The sequence below is a fragment of the Dendroctonus ponderosae genome, unplaced genomic scaffold (genome assembly GCF_020466585.1).
Source record: "Dendroctonus ponderosae isolate FM_Combo_2020 unplaced genomic scaffold, Dpon_F_20191213v2 Dpon_F_20191213_1, whole genome shotgun sequence".
Classification (NCBI taxonomy): domain Eukaryota; kingdom Metazoa; phylum Arthropoda; class Insecta; order Coleoptera; family Curculionidae; genus Dendroctonus; species Dendroctonus ponderosae.
This window is the reverse complement of record NW_026017110.1, coordinates 30,457,205-30,477,288: the sequence shown is the minus strand read 5'-3', so window position 1 is coordinate 30,477,288 and position 20,084 is coordinate 30,457,205. Positions and strand designations below refer to the sequence as shown.

The 20,084-nt window shown below is 35.5% G+C and overlaps 1 protein-coding gene and 1 long non-coding RNA gene across 2 annotated transcripts; both read right to left on the bottom strand.

Annotated features, from left to right (window-relative positions):
• Positions 1 to 1,735: 1,735 nt before the first annotated feature.
• On the bottom strand, positions 1,736 to 19,607 carry LOC109541878 (superoxide dismutase [Cu-Zn], chloroplastic). Its single transcript, XM_019910874.1, has 4 exons — positions 19,181 to 19,607; positions 18,997 to 19,123; positions 8,267 to 8,361; positions 1,736 to 3,964 (listed from the first exon to the last, which is right to left on the bottom strand). The coding sequence occupies exons 1-4, from the start codon at positions 19,379 to 19,381 to the stop codon at positions 3,704 to 3,706; spliced, it is 684 nt and encodes a 227-aa protein (XP_019766433.1). The 5' UTR covers positions 19,382 to 19,607; the 3' UTR covers positions 1,736 to 3,703.
• LOC125502559 lies at positions 10,639 to 13,168 on the bottom strand. The gene is made up of 2 exons (XR_007280329.1): positions 11,986 to 13,168; positions 10,639 to 11,907 (listed from the first exon to the last, which is right to left on the bottom strand). It is a non-coding gene; the product is annotated as an uncharacterized LOC125502559 (long non-coding RNA).
• Positions 19,608 to 20,084: the final 477 nt, after the last annotated feature.

Genomic DNA, 20,084 nt, shown 5'->3' with positions numbered 1-20,084 from the left:
TTTATGCACGGTTTGTGCATTCGTGTATGGCTTATGACTGGTATACACGTTTTTATTAGATTTTCTATTTGAAAAGTTACTTAAACAAGTAGAAAATTAAGTCCCGCGGACGCCCTTTCAGATCCTTATAAAATTCATTGAATAAACAAGGCAAGCGGAGGAGTCAGGAAGGATTTTACTGGGTAAACATCTTGGCTGAAATCTCACAAAACCCAGAACGCTAGAACACCAGCTCTATCGTGGAGCTCACCCCATGTACAATTGGATGTGATGTAGTTGTGATGAAACCCTTAAAATCTCTAGCATAAATTTGCATGCATTCTGTGACATAAAACCGCAAAGCACCGAGAAGTTGGCTTATTATTAAGTTGGCGACACAATTACAGACAGGACAGACAAAGTACATAAGTAACAATAAAATATTCGTAGACTTCTTTGAAAATTAAGTTATAAACTGGCCTACGTGCCATTTCTATTTTATTATTTTTCGGTCGACCGACAACAACAACAATTCTTTACACAGTGAGGTTAGATCAAGTCTTTAAACGGCGTTTAAGCTATAAACGCCCAAAATCGGCCAGTTCGTTTCTTCAAACGCGTTTAAGCACAAACTAAGTTTTAGGTTCTGGTGAAATCCGTTTCGCGCGTCAAACTGAGTTTTAGACGTTAAACTGGTTTAAGATCGCTTGATGGAAATGGGCCTTAATCCAAAGTCATCCCTAGCTAAGAATAAGTTTTAAGGAAGACTGGTGCAAATGGCCGTTAGTCCTCGGACGTGGGCGGATTAAAGTTAAACACGTTTAAGGTCAAAACAGTCGACGGTGCATATCGTTTGCGATTTTTAAACCGGTTTAAGGCTTAATCGCGATTAAAGTCTGTCGGTGCATACGGGCATAAGACGCCAGCAAATGACGTCATTAAGACTAGAGCAACTGACGTCATTAAGACGCCAGAAACTGACGTCATTAAGATGCCAGTCAATTAACACGCCAGCATTCATTGTGTCTGCGACATTGTGACGTTAAGATATCGGTAATTTAAAATCAGTTAACTGACGTCAGTCGGGCATTAGCTGCCCAAAAATTGATGTCAAATAATCAAATTATCAAAACTGTAAACACTGTCACAGTCAAGACTGTTGTCAATCGTCTTAATTGAACGGAAAATAGTGAAAATTGGTAAACATCATTAAACGTGAGTTACTTTTATATAGTACCATATTACGACTAGATCAATTAGATCAATATGCTTTATGACACCCTTACGTGAAGTGCCGCCTCTTAAATAGGGATGATTCGATACAAGTAATTACAAGTAGGCATTATTTTGATTTCGACACCGAGTACTTTGGTAATTTAGTCGTTCTTTCGAAACAAATTCTTGGTATCGAAATAAAGTACTCATATCGAATCGAATTATTAAAAGTGTAAACACTGCCCAACAGAACATATATTTATGAAGATATAGGATATTTTGTGAAGTCTATTGAAGAACTTACGTTGGATATGTCACAGCCATCAACATCTAGCTGTTCTAAATTAGAAAACATGTTGAAAGGAAAAAGTGTTTTTGATGCTAGTACGGATAGTAACATACCTCCACAAAGTACTTTAGAAGACGCATTTTTACAAGTTTCGGGCAATAAGGTAAATAAATTATTTCTAGTACTTTTTCTTTATTGAATATAATAGATATATCTATTTTGGAGGGGGGTTCAAAATACAACAAAATAGTGCAGGCTTTAGCGTTTATTGTTTGCAATTATTGCCTTCCTACATTGTGGAAGGAGAAGGATTTTTACGCCTTCTGAAAGTGCTTCAACCTAATTTTAAGGTACCAACCTAGTGCAGCTTATTTAAAAAAGATGACCCAAGAAAAATATGAAGCTTGTGTAGCTATAGCTAAAGCTAAATTTTGTCAAAGATTGACAATATTTGTGTCAGATTAGCCACTTGGGCAGAAACAATGAACGCGCGAGGTTTCTTAGGTGTGTCATGTCATTTTCATCAAAATAGTAAAATGCATATGCTCTATCTAGGTATTCGTACGCTCAATGAAATATTTGCCCTGTTCGGCTCACACAATAAATCACATAAATCACATTGTTGAAGAGGCTTTAAAATTACCAAGTGTGGAAACAGCTATATCTAAGGTTCGTGAAATTATGCGTTGAATAAGCAAGATACGTATTAATGGTTCTGAACAGTCACTTTTAAAACTTATTGACGATGTCAAACCAATATGGAACTGAATAATATCTTTGAAAAGTGACCCATTGGGAGACATGCAAACGGCATGTCCTAACTTTTATAAGTGAATGTCTATTTCCTAAAGCTGGTGCTGTTATGACTCACAATAGAAAAAGCTTTTCCCCTAAATAATGCAGCAACTGTTTTTTTGGGAAACCTTCAGAAATAATATTTTTTTGTTTACCTTATGGCAATAAATGCATTAATTTATATTCCATGAGTTTTATTACAATCCCTTATTTAAACGTCTGTTTTACAATTACAATTCACGGTAACAGTTAATTTCGGTCTTGAAAAACTCATCGAAAATGTATACTTAACATGTGTTTATGAGGATTAAACGTAGAGTCGCTCAATATCGAGTCAGTCAATAAAATTGGGAGCAGGTAATAATAATAAGGTTTCTATACTTTCAGAATACTGATATGAGCAGTATTGCAAGACGATTTGGTAATCATTTGAGTAAGTATCTCATTAAGTTACTATCTCAGTAAGTTACTGATTTGAGTAAGTATCGATACTTTTAGAATACTCATATGAGTAGTATCGCAAGATGATTTGGGTACTACCCATTTGAGTAAGTATCGATACTTTCTCAGTATCGTATCGTTCGTAATCCTATAAAACGATCGTCCACTTGATTTGTGGATCTTGGTCGGCCTTGCCCTGGTCGTCTAGCATGGCAACCTGTTTCCCTAAAACTCTGAAGTCATCGACCAATGGTAGTGTGATGAACACCTAACCTTCGGGCGACCCCCCGTTGGGAATACCCTTCTTCCAACAAGGTGGCAATATTGACCGCATCAAATTCACTTAAATTTCTTCCTGGGGACATTTTAATGCGAATACACTTAAGCTACACACACAAGTTAGGATAAAGCAAGAAAATTGAATGAAAACCAGTAGCACACAATCGTTCACCATTCGAGAAGTTGACCAATAATCGTTCGGTATTTGGAGCAAAAGCAGTTGGATTATAATTTAACTGAAGATGGCTTTCATCTCATTGTGCACGTGGATGACGGAAACTATAGTAATAATAGAAATATATTTCACGGGCGGTAAACGTATTCGTTGACATTTTGTTAAGTAGAAACCCTGTTTTTAAATTAATTTTTTGATGAGGACGAGCTATAAAAGGCTTTCTAACATCCATCTTTTTCTTATGATGGCCAATTATTTGACAGTGCTACGTCTACTGAATCATACATACCTAGCAGTAAAACTAAAAAATATATACTCTCTATATTACCTAATTGTCGTGAAAACATTTAATAACTGTTGATAGGTTATTAATTAATACATATTGATATTTCACCTATGTGATAACCTACGCCTGTGATGTTCTTGGAAGTAGTATATGTATTAACTCTATCTGTAGGGTCGAATAGAATAATTATTCTGCGAATATAGAAGAACTCAAGGTGACTAGCACCTTTATATTTCATAGCCTTTCATCTTATATACGCTATAATTCCACAAGCAACTGGCTTCCCAGCGTTGCCGTCCACAAGGCTGTTAGCGTTCCCAGCTTGGCCCAGATCATCTTCGTTTTCAGAAACTACTAGCGCACGTCCAACTATTCCTCTAGGACCCCCTGAGAGAGACATGAGAGGATCTATAGCCACGATCTCACCCACTCCGTCCTCTTTAGCATCTACGTTTCCCAGGTCTCCAATGTGCCGAACTGATGATCGAGGACCACCATGATGTATCTTAAACGAAAAAATTATATTTTGAATTCTAACTGACCAATTTATGTTTGATTTTTATAAATCTACCTGCTGAAAATTTAGTACGCAATATATTTAATACAGTTTGTTAATTTTTATCCCAGTTAGAATAACAAGACACCACAAAGTTGTTCTCTTAATTTTCCAAGAAATGTTGCGATTATTTGAGACGCACATAAAATAATGCTGATGTGTCTATGTATAAATTTTTCAGAAAACAAACAGTATGGATTGGACATGGATGGACTGTAGCCCCGACGGTGCCACCAGAAACGATATTGACTACATAATTACGGACAGAAGAGATATCATCAGGGACGTTTCTGTCCCCAACAGCTTTTCAGTGGGAGGTGACCACCAACTAGTAAGAGCCAAGGTGTGCATAAACATAAAGAATGAGCGGCGCAAAATATTGTCCAAAACTACCAACACAAAATGGGCCGAGATAAGAGATAGGGACGCATACCAGGAACAGATTAGGAGAGAGCTGCTGGATGGAGACATAACAGGCAAACACGATATAAATAGAATGAACGGAAATTTAATCCATGCACTAAACGTTGCCAAGAATAACACTGCAACAAGAGAAGGACAGGCCCAGAAAAGCTCAGCATAGAAACGAAAAACGGAATGAAAGGACGCCGACAAATAAGAGGAGAACAGAACATAAATCCGAACAAATTATAGAACTCAACAAAACTATTTCCTCGGCAATCAAAAAGGACCTACGACAACACAACACCAGCGAAATACAGGCAGTGATTGAAACAAATAAGAGTCTGAAGGTACTAAGGAAAAATCTCAGCCCAGACTCCAAGAATATAACGATGTTGAGGAGAGATACAAAGAGCAGAGCCACTACGAATACAGAGGAAATACTACGGATTCTGGAGGAGTTCTGTGGGGGGCTCTAGAGACGTCCTGGACACCGCGTCATAACCATTCCATATGTGCCAAACGAATGCGCCGAAGACATTCCAGATATAACAACATCTGAGATTGATAATGCTCTACGACAAATGAAGGGCAGCAGAGCACCAGGAGACGACGGAATAATGATAGAGGCTATTAAGGCATGCGGAAGAGGTGTCCTACAGGCTCTTAGCAGACTATTCACAGAATGCCTGCTTAGAGGTATAACCCCGGAGCTATGGCACAATGCTGTTATCATCGTTCTACACAAAAAAGGTGACAGGACTGACTTGAACAACTACCGCCCGATCAGTCTTCTATCTCATGTTTATAAACTCTTTACCAGAGTAATTACCAATCGCGTAGGGCCTAAACTCGACTTTTACCAAGCCAGTGAGCAGGCGGGATTTCGAAAGTTTTTTGGAAAAAATGATCATCTAGTAATGAAAGTATTGATCGAGAAAACCATAGAGTACAATAAGCCCCTGATCCTAATATTCGTGGACTACCAGAAGGCATCTGATTCCATCCATCAGGGCAAAATGCTGAGAGCCTTGACGGAATGTTAAATCGACCACAGATATATCTCACTGATAAAACATATATATGAAACAGCCACAGCTATCGTCAGAGCACATGACGACACAAACAGATTCCAAATAGGAAGAGGAGTGGGACAAGGGGACACGATCTCGCCAAAACTTTTCACGACCCTTCTGGAGTTCGTGTGAAGACCAACCAACTGGGACTCGTCGGGTGTCAATGTTGATGGAGAGCGGTTGAGTCATCTGCGATTTGCAGACGACATAGTCTTAATTACCGACATAATAAACGTATGTCTGAAACGGAAGGTTTTTGACCATTGTGTTCTCCCGGTCCTGACCCACGGTGCTGAGACACTGACGCTCACGAAACAATCTCGAAATAAAATCAAAATGGCACAAAGGAAGATAGGACGATGTTAGGAGTGTCATTGAAGGACTGGATTGTCAACAGCAAAATAAGGCAACGTTCTGGCGTGACCGACGTCCTGACGAAGATAAACCACTTAAAGTGGAACTGGGCCGGCCACGTGGAAGAATGTCCGATGGGCGGTGGACAAGGAAGATTGTTGAATGGAGGCCAAGAGAGGAAGCGTACCGGAATCGAGGACGGCCACCAGCTAGGTGGACGAACGGAGTTTGGGTTAACGGAACAACACGGAGACAGGGTTAATTGCTCAAATTCTAACTGCGGCACAGGACATTCACTACATGACTGGTATCTTTGCTAGACTGAACAGGAGGAGGCATAGAAACTGGGGGTCGGAACTTTAAATAAATTTTATAATGAAATAATTGTGATCAATAATTGTTTTTTATTCTGTTTACAACTGTAATGTATTTTTCGTGCAAACGTGCGGACAATGTTCTCTACCGCACTCATTCGGGTGTTTGAGGTGACACTTTTCTACGCGTGCATGTGCCTTAAGAAAATATTGCCTTATTTGTTAGGTAAATGTATATGATGCGCTTGAAACCATTCAACCCCTTAAGACTTAGGTCTTAGGGGGTTGAACCACATTCAAAATAGCAGACTTCGAATCTATTCTCAATCTCTATCGAGTATTGAGAATTTCTTGGACGTCATTGGACGAATATCTGACGACACAAAGACGTCATATCTGACGACTAACTGACCATCCGTTTAGTTAGTAAGTTATAGCGTCGAGTCGCTTCCGATGTCATGAGTGGACCGGGCAAGCACAGATCACGTATACGTGTGATGTATGCGGCCAACTCTGTATTTTTATTTTCTCTGGGTATTTTGTTCTATCCTTTGAATATTAGTAGTGATTCAATGGAATTAACTGGTAAGTAATGTAACCACTTGCTATTAGGTTTCGTTGATTTTTCAACCTTGTTTATTATGAAGAAATTTATAGTGTGATTCAAATGGATGGCCGGCAAGAATGGCTTGACCACGGTTAAATCAAAATTACGGACTCCTTTAAAAAAGAAGTATTTTGGTCACCCGTTAAAAATTCCAAATACTTTAGTAATATTCTATTGAATGAATTGAAACCAAGTGATATGTATTTTTTTAAATACTTTTTTTTATGTTTCTTATTTCTCTAGGTTAGGTAAATTTACATAATCATATGTTGGTACATAAGTTTTCTATCCGCATTCCGCATTCCTACAATTCTGCATATACGAGACGCATGAAATCTGCATATAGGCTGTTTTATTTATCTCGAAACACTTAATTATTTCGGAAACAGAAAAATGTTTCAAACAAGAAGTTAATATCTGGGAGGGGAAAGGTTATTTGTGTCACAAAAAGCGCCTACTTCGTTGTTGTTCTGTGTTCCGTAATTTATTTCTAAGAGCTATTGTCTTTTCATACAAATTTTCTTATATGGGCTTATAGTGCGCCACCTGTCAAAATTGAAGAAAATTATTAGATTTTTTTTGACAAATGATTGATAAATTATTCTCACTTTTTGACGTACTGTTCGAATTTCCAATAAAATATTGTTACCATTTGAAATTCTCAAGTAGGCCCCTGCCTAGCTTACAAGGTCGAAGTAGGCGCTCTTTTTCTTACTCGAATAGATTTCCCCTTCCCATTAACTTCTTATTTAAAAATTTTTTTCCTGGGATCACTCGTTTCCGAAATATTTAAGTGTTTCAAGATAAAGAAAAACCCACCCTGTATATGGGGGCATCTGTCCCTATATAAAGTTCCACCTTAAGATCTAATTTACGATTTTTCATTCGTCATTTAGGCGTCTTTATGACTAGTCATTTGGACGTCCTTATAACTCGTCATTTAGACGTCATAAAGCTGTGACTTACTTACGTCAGTTGGACGTATCCAACTAAGACCAAAAAAGTCGTCATTTGGACGTCATCTAGACCAAAAATGCTACCTGGATGGCTAACATTACTTTCCACAATTCAGTTGAAAGTGCACCAGCAATACTTGTTTAAGCTGAATAAATTTTCCGAAATACCAAACATTTCAGAAACTGTAAGTTTTAAGTAGAATAAACCTTAACAAAACTTTTCACATTTATTTTTATTGTAGACACTAATAGCATAAAAATATGAAAGAAATTTTTTTGAATTTTTTGAATTTTTTTATTTCAATTCTAGTTGGGGTTTGAATTAATTTCAATTATTAATTAGGGTACCCTGTATAGTGATTTTAAATGTAAAAAAAATAATTGAAAATCAAAATAAACACATTTCTAAATGTACCTCCGGCAGACCTTCACTTATTCATAAAATTATAATCTCTAAAAATCAAATAGTTTAGCCGCAAGCTTCCGTGTCGTATAACCAGTAGCAACTTGTATAAGTAGATAGTTATTTGAACAGAACTTACCAAGTACGGGTTAAAATGGCCACCTAATTTTTCACACCCCTCTCGCAAATCCCCCGCTTGATGAATATGAAGTCCATGCTTTCCAGGGGTCAATCCTGGAAAATGTCGCAAGTAAGAAAAAAAAAATTTACGGTGCATATGCAGCGTTTCGAGATGCATTCCATAAGCTAATGAAATATGGGTAGTTCTATTTAAAAAAATACACTTTAATCTTGCCTCGCTTTTCTGAGACACTCTGTATCATATAAGATATTTTTAAAATTTGCGCACTTTGTAAAACCAATGTAAAGAAAATATTAATTTAAAGTGTCCCATACAAATAAAATTGACTAGTCTTTCCGATTTTACATATTTTCAACTGCAAAAATGATATTAAGGGTGGGAAGTTTTCAAATTAACACCCTGTGTAATAGTGTGTAGTCTGTGGGCCGGTCGAGTGATTTCGTGCGAAATGCGTTTGTCATATATCGGACGAATTATTTCGTCAAATTTCGTATATGTATCGAGTATCGTCCACTGAAAGATTTTTTTATCATACGAATGAATCATGTGTTATGTATCAAATAAGCACACTTATACAGGGTAATTATACTACTTAATAATGGATGTTTTTCTTTTAGAAATTAGTTATCTAGTGAGAAGACGATTACAGTTAAAAAGATAACACTATTGGGTTGCTGACACATTAGTAAAACGAAATGAATTTGGAGAATTCCATCAATTATATGAAAGTTTAAAAAAGAATCAGAAAGACTTATTAGCTTTTCAACATCCATTTCAGCTCGGTGTGTCACAAAAATATTCCCTATTTTGTCAGAAACACTGCGAATCTGCGAATAAATCCCATTTGTTTCGGATAGTTCGCAGATCCCAATAGTTCGTCCGAATTGGTACGAAGGACTTCGGATCTAGTGAACGAGTTCCAGTACATTGCAATGACATTGGACCATTCGCTACTTTTCACACGATTTCTGACGAACGCAGTTCGGACGAAAACGCATCCAAAAAACGACCGGCCTTTAGGTTCCAGTCCACTTGGCCAAAACTACCACTCATTCTAAGTGGAGATTTTAATATATATTTATTTTCTGATAGAACGCAAAATTGAATGTCATTTTTGAATCAAAGCTATAATTAAAGATGACAAATAATCCAGAGAATTCTACAATCGAGTAAGATAAAATTGCGTGTCACAATTCGATTCTCATTATAAATTAGATAATGATATCGTAAATAACAGCGAGGCAACTGCAACTATTGTAGAATGTTGTAAATATAATATAAATTTTACATTTAAAAGTAAATTAAATTATATTTTACCTATTTCTGATCCATTTATAAATTATTTATTATAAAAATATTAAAATGACAAAATAATAAATGCGTTAAACAAGTTCAATTTTTTATGGTTTCAGTAAATAATTTCAAGTTATCACTTCTGTTGAGCGTCCTGTGACGCACACCTTTATTATTATTATTGATATTATAGTTATTTATAAGCATTATTTATGTCTTTGTTTTACGAACATGTCCAAAAACGCAATGTTTGTGAGGCACAGGGCAAATTTATCAATTTTTGTCGTTGAAGCAAATTGTAGTTTTCAAGATATTTAGCTTGAATTCGGAACTCTAAGTTACCCTCGGGACTCAATACCGTTCTGGTGCCGGTAATCAAAATATACAGGGTGATATATTTTTGGGGTCAATCTGTACTTTTGTTACAAGCTACAGAACAGATTGTTTTAAGATTACTAACGAGAATAAGGCACAAAATCTTTTTCATTCTTGATTTTACGCAAATTTCTGTTCAATTATCGTTCACTTGCATGAGGCTGTCGCCCAGTCGTTTCCTGGGGCGCCCAATGTCTCTTCGTCCCATTGGGAACTTGTCGCGAGCGAATCTCACAAGTCTGCGGGGGTCCATCCTGCTTATGTGCTCATTCCATTCCTTCTTCCTGTTTGCTACCCATTCATTGATGTTCTTGACATTACAGGCTGTTCTGATATCCTCTCTTCTCTCTCTATCCAGCAGTGTCTTTCCGGTGAATTTACGGAGTATTTTCATCTCAGCTGTCTCTAGGAGTCTTTTGGTTTTTGCTGTTTCTGGCCTGGTTTCTACGGTATATGTCATCACCGGCCTCACGGCGGTTTTGTAGATCCTCGATTTAATCTCCGTTCCCATACTCTTATGCCATCATATGGAATTCAGATAGCCAGCTATTCTAGTTGCTTTTGTTGTTTGATCTCTCACCTGTGTTTCAATATCCCCAAAGCCGGAAAGTTCCACGCCAAGTTAGTTAAATTTCGTTTTCTGCTCGATTACTCTACCGTCAAGTTCCATTTTGCATCTTAGAGGAGTTTTTGATCTTGTGAAGCACTTTGTTTTGGTCGGTGATATTTCCATATTTAGAGACTTGGCTGTCAGGTTGAATAAGTGTAATAACCTTTGTAAGTCATATTCATTTTCTGCAATGAGAGCGGCATCGTCAGCATAACACACTATTTTGATTTCTGCATCCCCCATTTTGTATCCCTTCAGCCCTCGAACACTTCAAACAATGTCTTCTTTTATTAAATTGATGAGTTTAGGACTCAGTGAGTGTCCCTGACGAATACTGCTACCTGCTAGTATTGGTTCTGTGAGGTCTCCTTCTATTTGTGCTCGTATTTTATGGTTTGTATATTATATATTTTATGTTATCTATTGTTTTAATGGGATGGTGTGGGATTTGCCTGTTGTAAAGGAGATGCAGGACGTCTTCCAGCTGGACACGGTCAAATGCCCTAGTGAGATCCACAAAACAAATAAACACTGGCTTGTTGTATTCAATCGACTTATCGACTATTTGCCTTAATACAAACACGGAGTATGTGCAAGATCTTCCCGATCTGAATCTCTGTTGTTCGTCAGCCAATGATATAAGATTGCTGATTTTGTTCGTAATTACTTTAGTTGTTACTTTTAGAGCAGTGCTTAAAAGGTTTATTCCTCTATAATTTGATGGTATTCTCTTGTCCCCTTGTTTGAACATTAGCACAGTAGTGCTGGTACATCATTCATCTGGGATTTTGTGTTGATATATAATTTCTGTATTAAAGTTGTTAATTCTTCTATTGGTTTTTGCCCACCTTATTTGAGCAATTAATTTTGTATACCGTCTTGCCCGGCGCTTTTTCTATTTTTTAGTTTCTGTAGTGCATTTTCTATGTCGGATATGGAGATCGTGGCATCTTCGTTAATTGTTATTTCTGGGGTGGTCTGGGTCGTTTTATACACAGATCGGTTAAATATCTGATCCACTCTTCCTTTTTTATGTGGGTTGGTTCTAGTAGTTTATTGACCTCCATTCTGTGCGATCTTATGAATCGCCATATCTGCTTTTAAAGCCCGTAGAAATAACCTTCCAGAGTTTGGAGAACATTTTTCAGTGATCGTTTTTTATTTTTTTCATTAATTTTTTAGTTTTGTTCCTAACTTGCTTATATTCATTAAATGATTCTCGTGTTCGCATAGTACAATATTTTAAGTAGGCTTTTCTTTTTTATTTGCACTGTTCTTTGACTTCTGGTCACTTTTATCGTTCGTTCTTCAAGTGCCTCCCTTGCTGAATTCTTGATCTTATTCTTGATTCTTTCCCAAGCTAGAATGATGTCGTTAGTATTTAAAATCGGGGTTTCTTCGATTTTTTGTTGTAGTCTATTTTTGTATAGATACCTACTTTATCATAGGGTCCCATAGCAGCTCAATATTGAGTTTCTGAGTTGATATCACCGGTCTTGGTTGTTTTGGTATTCGTATTTTCAATTTAATTCTTCCGAGTAAAAGGTTATGATCCCTTCCTATATTTGCCGAATTGAGCGTTTTGACTTCGAGTATTTGAGTTGGGAGAAATCGCCTATTAGTCACAATACAAAGCTCAAAATAAACTACACAATCCAACAAAAAACATGGCAATAATAACTGGAAAAACTGCAAACAAAAAAGATTAAGAAGTTCCATAACCGGACCATATTGCACCATCTTTGCTTTGCAAGGCAACCAGACTGGCGTTTTCTTTTCCAAACAACAACAGCTCTACTCGAATACTTACAAGCACAATCGTACTAACGAACTAAAATGGAAAACTTTTTTATAACTTCAACATATACACATTTATGCGCAAGGGCAAAAACGCAGAAAGGCCGACTGGGGGCGTTATGCTCTTTTATATAAAATTAAAATTGCTTATATTAAACATTGTGACGCAATCTTCAGTGTCATCACTTCATCAGCGTGTAGTACGTTCAAAAATACAGGGTGTTAAAGATGTTAAGTTTATTTTTTTTAGTTTTTATATATTTAATAAACTATTTTAGATAGACAACTGGAGAAAAGGGCATTTGTAAATAGATTATTTCGAAAGGCCAATGTTTTTTACCCAAAAATTATTGTTAGTCAAAAGCTCTAGTATGAGTCGTTTCGGAAAAAAAGTTGATCTCTTTTAAAAAGAAGACGATTTAGAAATTATAATTATTAAGAGCTTATTTCTTGAATTTTACTACTCAACAAAAGAAAGTCTGAAATAAATCAATGCTTTCAAATCGCCGTTTTCCTCAGTTGCGTAGAAGCTAGGGAATAAATTCTTCCACTCCACTAAACCTGGGAAAAAATTTGAATTACCAGTCATTACGTCCCAACCATCGGAAATCTGTCTGCAAAAGTTCCATTAAGTTCTAAAACTGTTTAGGCAATATCAAAAAATTTAAAATGAAATATAACATTTTTAACATTCCGTGTTTCAAAAACGGTAATTTTGAAATTGTATGAAGTTTTATTTCATATTGTCATGAAGCTTTTATCGTATTTTTTAACACACACTGGTCAAGTTATGCCACTTAAGTTTGAGTCAACAAATCAAAACAGAATTGGACGATAACATAATAATAAAAAAATACAGGGTGGCATTTTTAGTGCGATAGAGTCCATTATTTCGGTTGGTATTAAACTTTCGAAAAATAGTTTCATATAAAAGTTGTTGACGCACAAAATGCGCACATTTTTAAAATATCTTATGATTATTATAAAAATATATTATAAATAAAATAAATTATAATTTGAAAACGGTTGATTTCACAGCTTAAAGTGTAAATGCAAATTTGTTACTTTGTAAATTGTCTAATGACGTATTAATATACAGGTACTTCCATTTGAAAAACGAAAGTTATATTGCGTTAAAAAGTTTTAGATTGAAGTCCACATTGTTAATACACTGTACAATGTATTGATATTTTGGTTCAATAGAATTCTTAACGGATCTTTGGTGATTGGAAAGACGTATTTTTTTGTATCTCTAACTGCTTTTTTTTGCTTCTACAATAAATTTTTAGATACCATGTTTCTAACCAAAATTTTAATAAAATGGCGATAATCTGCCAACGTCGCAAGTAAGAAAAAAACAATTTACGGTACATATGCAGCGTTTCAAGCTGCATTCCATGAGCTGATGAAAAATGGGTAGTTCTATTTAAAAAAATACACTTGATCTTGCCTCGCTTTTCTGAGACACTGTATCATAAAGATATTTTTAAAATGTGCGCACTTTGTGCGTCAACAACTTTTATATGAAACTGCTTTTCGAAAGTTCAACACCATCGAAAATAATGGACTCATCGCACTAAAAAAACACCCTGTATGTAGGTACTTTTACGTGAGGAATTTCTTTACAATAACACGTCTAGTTGTAAAGAAAGGTCTGATCCTGAAGACGGTTGAAGTTATTTACACGCATGGGATCTAGTTAGAAAAATTACCTCAGTAGATGATTAAGTCTGCAGGAAAGCTTTATGTTTTTGTCACAAACTCTCACATACGTCGTATAAGAATTGAGTGAATTGATTTCTAACAAATATGCTTCAACTATGAGTATTATTAAACCTGAAGATAATACAGATACATAATATTACTTGTTAAATGAATTAAATATGTCGATAATGCATAAAATGAATGTTGCAAAACCCGCACCTGGTGTTTCTAATGCTCTAGATCTAGAGAACAATGAAAAAATCACCTCGGGCAGTTTATAATTGTTTTTGTCAATTAAGCGTAAAGATAACTATTACTAGTTTGATGAATTAAATATGTCGAAAATACCTACATAGAATGTATCTATCATACAACAAGCAAACCTGAAGTTTCTAAAAATAGACTGTACTTATAATTAAGAGTTCCCTATCATTTTGTTTGCCACCACTGTGCATCTAAAAACTACTACTTGTTTGCAAATCAAAATTATATACGTGACTAACTAAGGAATCTGATTAAAACATGTATTATTTTTACGAATGGATAATAGAATATCATTACACCAAACTAAGAAAAGAATGGATAAGTCAAAGATTAACAATGACAGAAGATCTGGTATTTGTTCATTCGCAAAACATGTCGCTTCCGCATATTATCAGTGGAGATTATTTTTATAAGCGCCAGTTATGGGAGTCTAAGTTGAACGTATCTTCATGACATGTATGTGAACGTATGTTCAACTTATACTAAGACTAAGAAAAAATATCTATAGGAACTTCATTTTAATACTGTGGACTCTGATGATTTAAACATTGTTTTTAAAATGTTTTTAAACCGCTATTTAAAAGATGTGCACTATGCCACCTTAGAGCAAGAAATACTAGCTGTAGGTACGTGTTTTTAAAATTATTCAACTTCAATAACCGGTTTCAGACAAAGTATGAAATATACAGGGTGTCCCACCGGGAACGGGTAATTAGGAAATATTTGAACATTGGACAGTGTTGAAAAACGGCAGAAAACAATCAATTTTTTTTAATAGAAACCCGCATTTTTGATAACTCTGTCTAATTCAATGACAAAAATAAGGGTAAGTTTGTGTAAAGTTGTCTATTCCAATAGTGTTTAGTTTTCGAAATATTGTCAATTTAATGTTTTCATATGGCAATTTTTCCGTATTTTATTTTAAATCGTGTCACTCTTAGTTGCCATGACGACAGTGTCCATTTTTTATAAAATGAAATGTCAAAGACACGCTTATAGCTAGGTGTCAGTTACGTATTGAAAACAATAATCATACCCGGACGCTTAAATTATACAAATAAACATTATTTAATGCCCAGCTGGCGTGAAGCTGGCCAGAAGCTGAAGTGTTTCTAAATGGGAAAACTAAGGATTTGTGAGTTAATTTGGTTGATTTCGTTGGAAAACTATTTTAAATGGACTAACTTTGTATAAATCAGTAATTTAAGAAAAATTTTATATATAAAATAAATTGCGTTTGTGTTGAATGTGATTAACGCTTCATTAGATAGTGATTTCCAAAGATATAAAATAGCATAAAACAATGACAACTAATAAATCAAAATTGGCAATAAAGAAGTAAGATTTTCGGAGATCCAAAAAAAAGTAAAAAAAATGGGCTTAGCGGAAACAGTTATGAAACCAATATAGACATCATGCTTAAAAGGACAGACAGATCGACACATGAGTTAAGTTTTTTTTCTTGCAACTTTAGTCTGCTTTTCGCATTCATAATTTGCAATTATTTAAGTGTTCCCAATTATTTAAATGAGTTTGTCTCATCCATTCGACGTAGATTAAATTACTATACAAAGACGTCTATGGTAATCTGACTGAGCAATGACTTGATATGTACAGAGTGTTTCCTCATAAGTTAAGTTCCTAGATCGTCTATTAAAAAAAAATGTGAAATGGCCAACACGAAAGTTTTTAAATTTGAATTAAAAATAAAAAGATGAAACACGGAAATGTCAAAACTTTCCAACATCCTATAGATTTTCAGACGTACCAATAGAATTTTTTTCTGTAAATGTAGAAAATAATTCAGACAAACTCAAGGTTTTCAAGAAGGCAAAGACCTAAAAGGACGTTAATTTTTACCAATCATGAGTTTCTGTAAATTTTAAATCTGATGATGGCGCTGTTCCTCGTCCTGTTTCGCTCGCCGAAAGTAATGAAATAAACGATGTTTCAAAATTTTTACTTCACACTTTGACTGAGACCCAGGAAAAATAAGAATATCATAATACATTATTAATGATAATCGTAACAAACAGACTAACATCAAAGCTTGACTTTGACTTGACCTTGAATCACCTTCAAGTACTAAAGTTACTCACTGAAAAATCAAATGAATATAACATTCGACTTCACCCAGTCTTTGTGGGCTATAGAAAGGCCTTCGACTCTATAGAAACATGGGCCTTCCTCTCGTCAATGTACGCACCTCCAGGTACTCGCAGCTGATAAAAAAATAGATAGTAGGCTACTAAGACGAACAAAATCCCGGTAGATCGAGGTGTACGCCAAGGAGACATAATCTTCCCAAAATTGTTTACACTGGCCCTAGAGGCCATATTTCAGAAAATACAGTGGAAAAATAAAAGGATTAAAATAGACGGCTCATATCTGAATCATTTACGATTTGCTGATGACATTGTGCTTGTTAGCTGCGACATAAAAGATCTTAGAACAATGGTAGAAAATCTAAATCACATGTCATCGACAGTGGGACTTGAGCTGAATATCAGCAAAACTAAAATAATGAGTCCAATAGAAGAACGTTGGGAATAATAGAAAACGTAGATCAGTACATATACCTTGGACACGCAGTAAAGCTTGGAAAGGAAAATCAAACAGTGGAGATTGAAACAAGAGTATCTTTGACCTGGTCGGGTTTTGTAAAGCTCCAATGTATATTTAAAGATTCCAATATGCCCATAAGCCTGAAACGTAAGGTTTTCGAAGCTTGCATATGCCAGCCTCAACTTACGGCCTAGAAACCGCCACATTAACAGAAAGACGTAACCAGACTTAGAACGACGCGACGAGCAATAGAGCGAAGAATGCTTGGGATCAGTCTGAGGGATAGAGTGCGAAATGAGAACATTAGACAAAGAACCAAAGTCGCCCATATCATGAAGCATGTCGCACACCTTAAATGGCAATGGGTTGGTCAAGTAGTCAGACAAAACAACAGCAAATGGAAGAAAAAGTTCATTCAATGGAAACCCAGAGAAACACGGAGAATAGATAGTCCTCGAAAAAGATGGCTAAATGATATGAAGAGAACAGCGGGAACCCATTGGCAGCAAACCGCTCAAGACAGAAATGCATGGAAGAGATTGGAAGAGGCGTATGTCCGGCAGTAGGCAACAATTGGCTGAAGAATAAGAAGAAGATGTTCTCTTTGTATAGTTTCTTGTTTCATTTCAAGCTACTTAAATTTGTTTATTTCAGTCTATTTAAAATTTCTAAAACATATTACAACGGCTAATAGAAATCTGGGATATATATATACAGGGTGGCCATTTTCTGAATTTTTGAATTTTTAACTAAAACAAACAAACAATTACATAGTTAAATTGAAAAAAATAAGGATTTTAAAAGGCCCACAGCGAACTATGATTGCCATTTAAAAAACCTAATTTTATTTTTATCTCGTAAATGAAGTTGACTATAACGAGTGCTAGTTTATTGGATTCAACGCAAAAAGTTGTACTAAGGGCAGTTTTAATTTTTTTCTAAGTTAAGCAGTTTACGTAATATGTGATAATTAAAAAAGTGTTGATTTCTTTTATTTTCATGATATTTTAGGAACCAAGTCGGGTACCTAAATTTTGAAAACGGTGAAATAGGCTATCGAATTCTACCCAATTTTGCCCATTTAACGGATTCTCTATCTTTAAAAATGTAGTAGTTACCCATACAACGATTCAGAAAATGGCCACCCTGTATATTCCTTAAATCAGAAAAAAATTCAATCGAGTTGTCTAAAAATATACAGGGTGTCCCACCGGAAACCGCTGCGATCGATATCTGCTAAACTGTAATTAGGAGAAATTTTAAAATTGGACAGTGTGCCGAAGTCATTGAGGGCAAGCGATCTAGCCGTATCATAAACTCACATGTTACTCGATAATATACAAACCGATTAAACCAATCGATATTTTGGCATTTTGAAATGTATCGGCAAAATGACGAATTTTGAGTGATACTCTATAATGCTGAATAATTTTGTTCAAACAAATTGAAAACCTAGAATATTGGAAAACTATGCCCAATATTACAAGTTTGCGGATCCAGATACCGCCGTACTTATCCACAAATAAGAATATAGTATGCGTGGAAAAAAATTATAGAAAAAAATCTGGACTAGAAAAGAATTAGACGAAAACCTGCAGACATCAATTAAGAATTCAAAAGTTGTCTCATAGATGTGTGAATATACGGTGTTTTGGATATGCTGTATTATTAAAGAAATTATTTAAATCGTTACAGAACGACAGTTACAGAAGTAACCAAATTGTCCGAATCACAAGCACCACGTCCAGTTTTCCATTTATGACAAAGACGCTATCAGCCATGGGACCCTGGATATTAACGTATTCGAAAAAAATGTATTGATCTCAATGTAAGTTCATCTTCTAAAGTGGTAGTATGGTCCTAATTATAAATAAAATATTAATAATTAGAGGAAAAACGTGATTTCAAAATCGATTTATAAACGCCTTTATTATGACTTTAGTTTGAGTTAGTTCTAGTTGCTTGCTTTAATTTTCGGGAATTGGACGTTACTTTAATAATGAGACCAACGACGTTAAACGATCGAACGTTTAGTCATATTTGTGGTTGCTTAGATCTGTTATCAATACTCTAAGAAATCACTCAATTTTAAAACCAAACGAAACGAATTGCTCCTTACCAGTAATATTTCCTCTAATAAAAACGGGCCCAACTGGAGGATGTTTTTGGACAAAAACGACTTCTCCTTTCACACCTTCGTCTTCTTCGCTGACTAGTACAGCTACAGCTGCTTGTTGATTTATGCCCTTTTGGTTTAGCGAATTAATAGTAAACCAAAACGGCTAATCACTATCATCGCTTACCAAATAATACGGTTCTTGATAGACCTCATAGAGTCCACTTTGGTAGTTCTCAATGGGCGGATATGATTTAACATTTAGTAACTTTCCTTTCCCGGGTACCCCAATTATTTCGTTGCTGTTCGCAACACCGTTAAGAGCCGCTCCATTCACTAAAGAACCGCCAATGTAAATAGTTATACTCAAAACCTGTATTAAGCACATGGTAAGTGTGGTAGCAGCACCGTCACGTTTCTCAAGTACTACGGAGGCAATTATAGAATTTAAAATAATATTGTTAGGAAGATTCTTATCAATGGTAGGTATTCCCACTAAATAAACCAGCAGCTGAGTAAGCGCAGTATAAATAGCATTTACAAAGGATACAAAAATCGCCGTGACACATCAACCGTGAATGTAGTTGCTGAACATCTTGGATGTTTGATAATAACAATTATGGTAATTCCACATCAATAACTTTTATTGACAGAGGATTGATTAGTGAATGTTATACTGTGTCCACAAATTATTCTGTAATTTTTCTATAGCTTTTCAGAGGCTATGTAATAAGGAAACTAAGTCAGTTTCATTTTTTGGTTATCAAATTAGCTAATTTGATGTGGTCTAGAGTGTGAATAGTTGAACTACAAGTTGAAGTCAAGTCATGAACTTGTCGATATTGAGTTCGATTCAAACATTTTGTGTAACTATTTACAAAAACCCAAACAAAAAATAGTAGTTTTCGATACAAGGGCGAAAAGTGTCGTTTTTCTATTCTCGACGACGGCGTTTGACACCCGTGACGAAGTCGAAGGTGTCAATCCGTCAGGAGTCCGAAAAACGGATTTTCGCCCTCGCATCTAACAATATTTTTTATTCGAATAAAGGACAGAACACGAATAATAAGTGATAATAAATAAAAATAGCT

What these genes read in the sequence shown, in the direction of transcription:
- LOC109541878 (XM_019910874.1), bottom strand. Translation starts at nt 19,381, where the DNA reads ATGTGCTTAATACAGGTTTTGAGTATAACTATTTACATTGGCGGTTCT. An exon ending in ATCAAGAACCGTATTATTTG is followed by an intron (nt 19,124 to 19,180) that starts GTAAGCGATGAT and finishes CTAAACCAAAAG; the next exon opens with GGCATAAATCAACAAGCAGC. An exon ending in GCCATTTTAACCCGTACTTG is followed by an intron (nt 3,965 to 8,266) that starts GTAAGTTCTGTT and finishes TTTTCGTTTAAG; the next exon opens with ATACATCATGGTGGTCCTCG.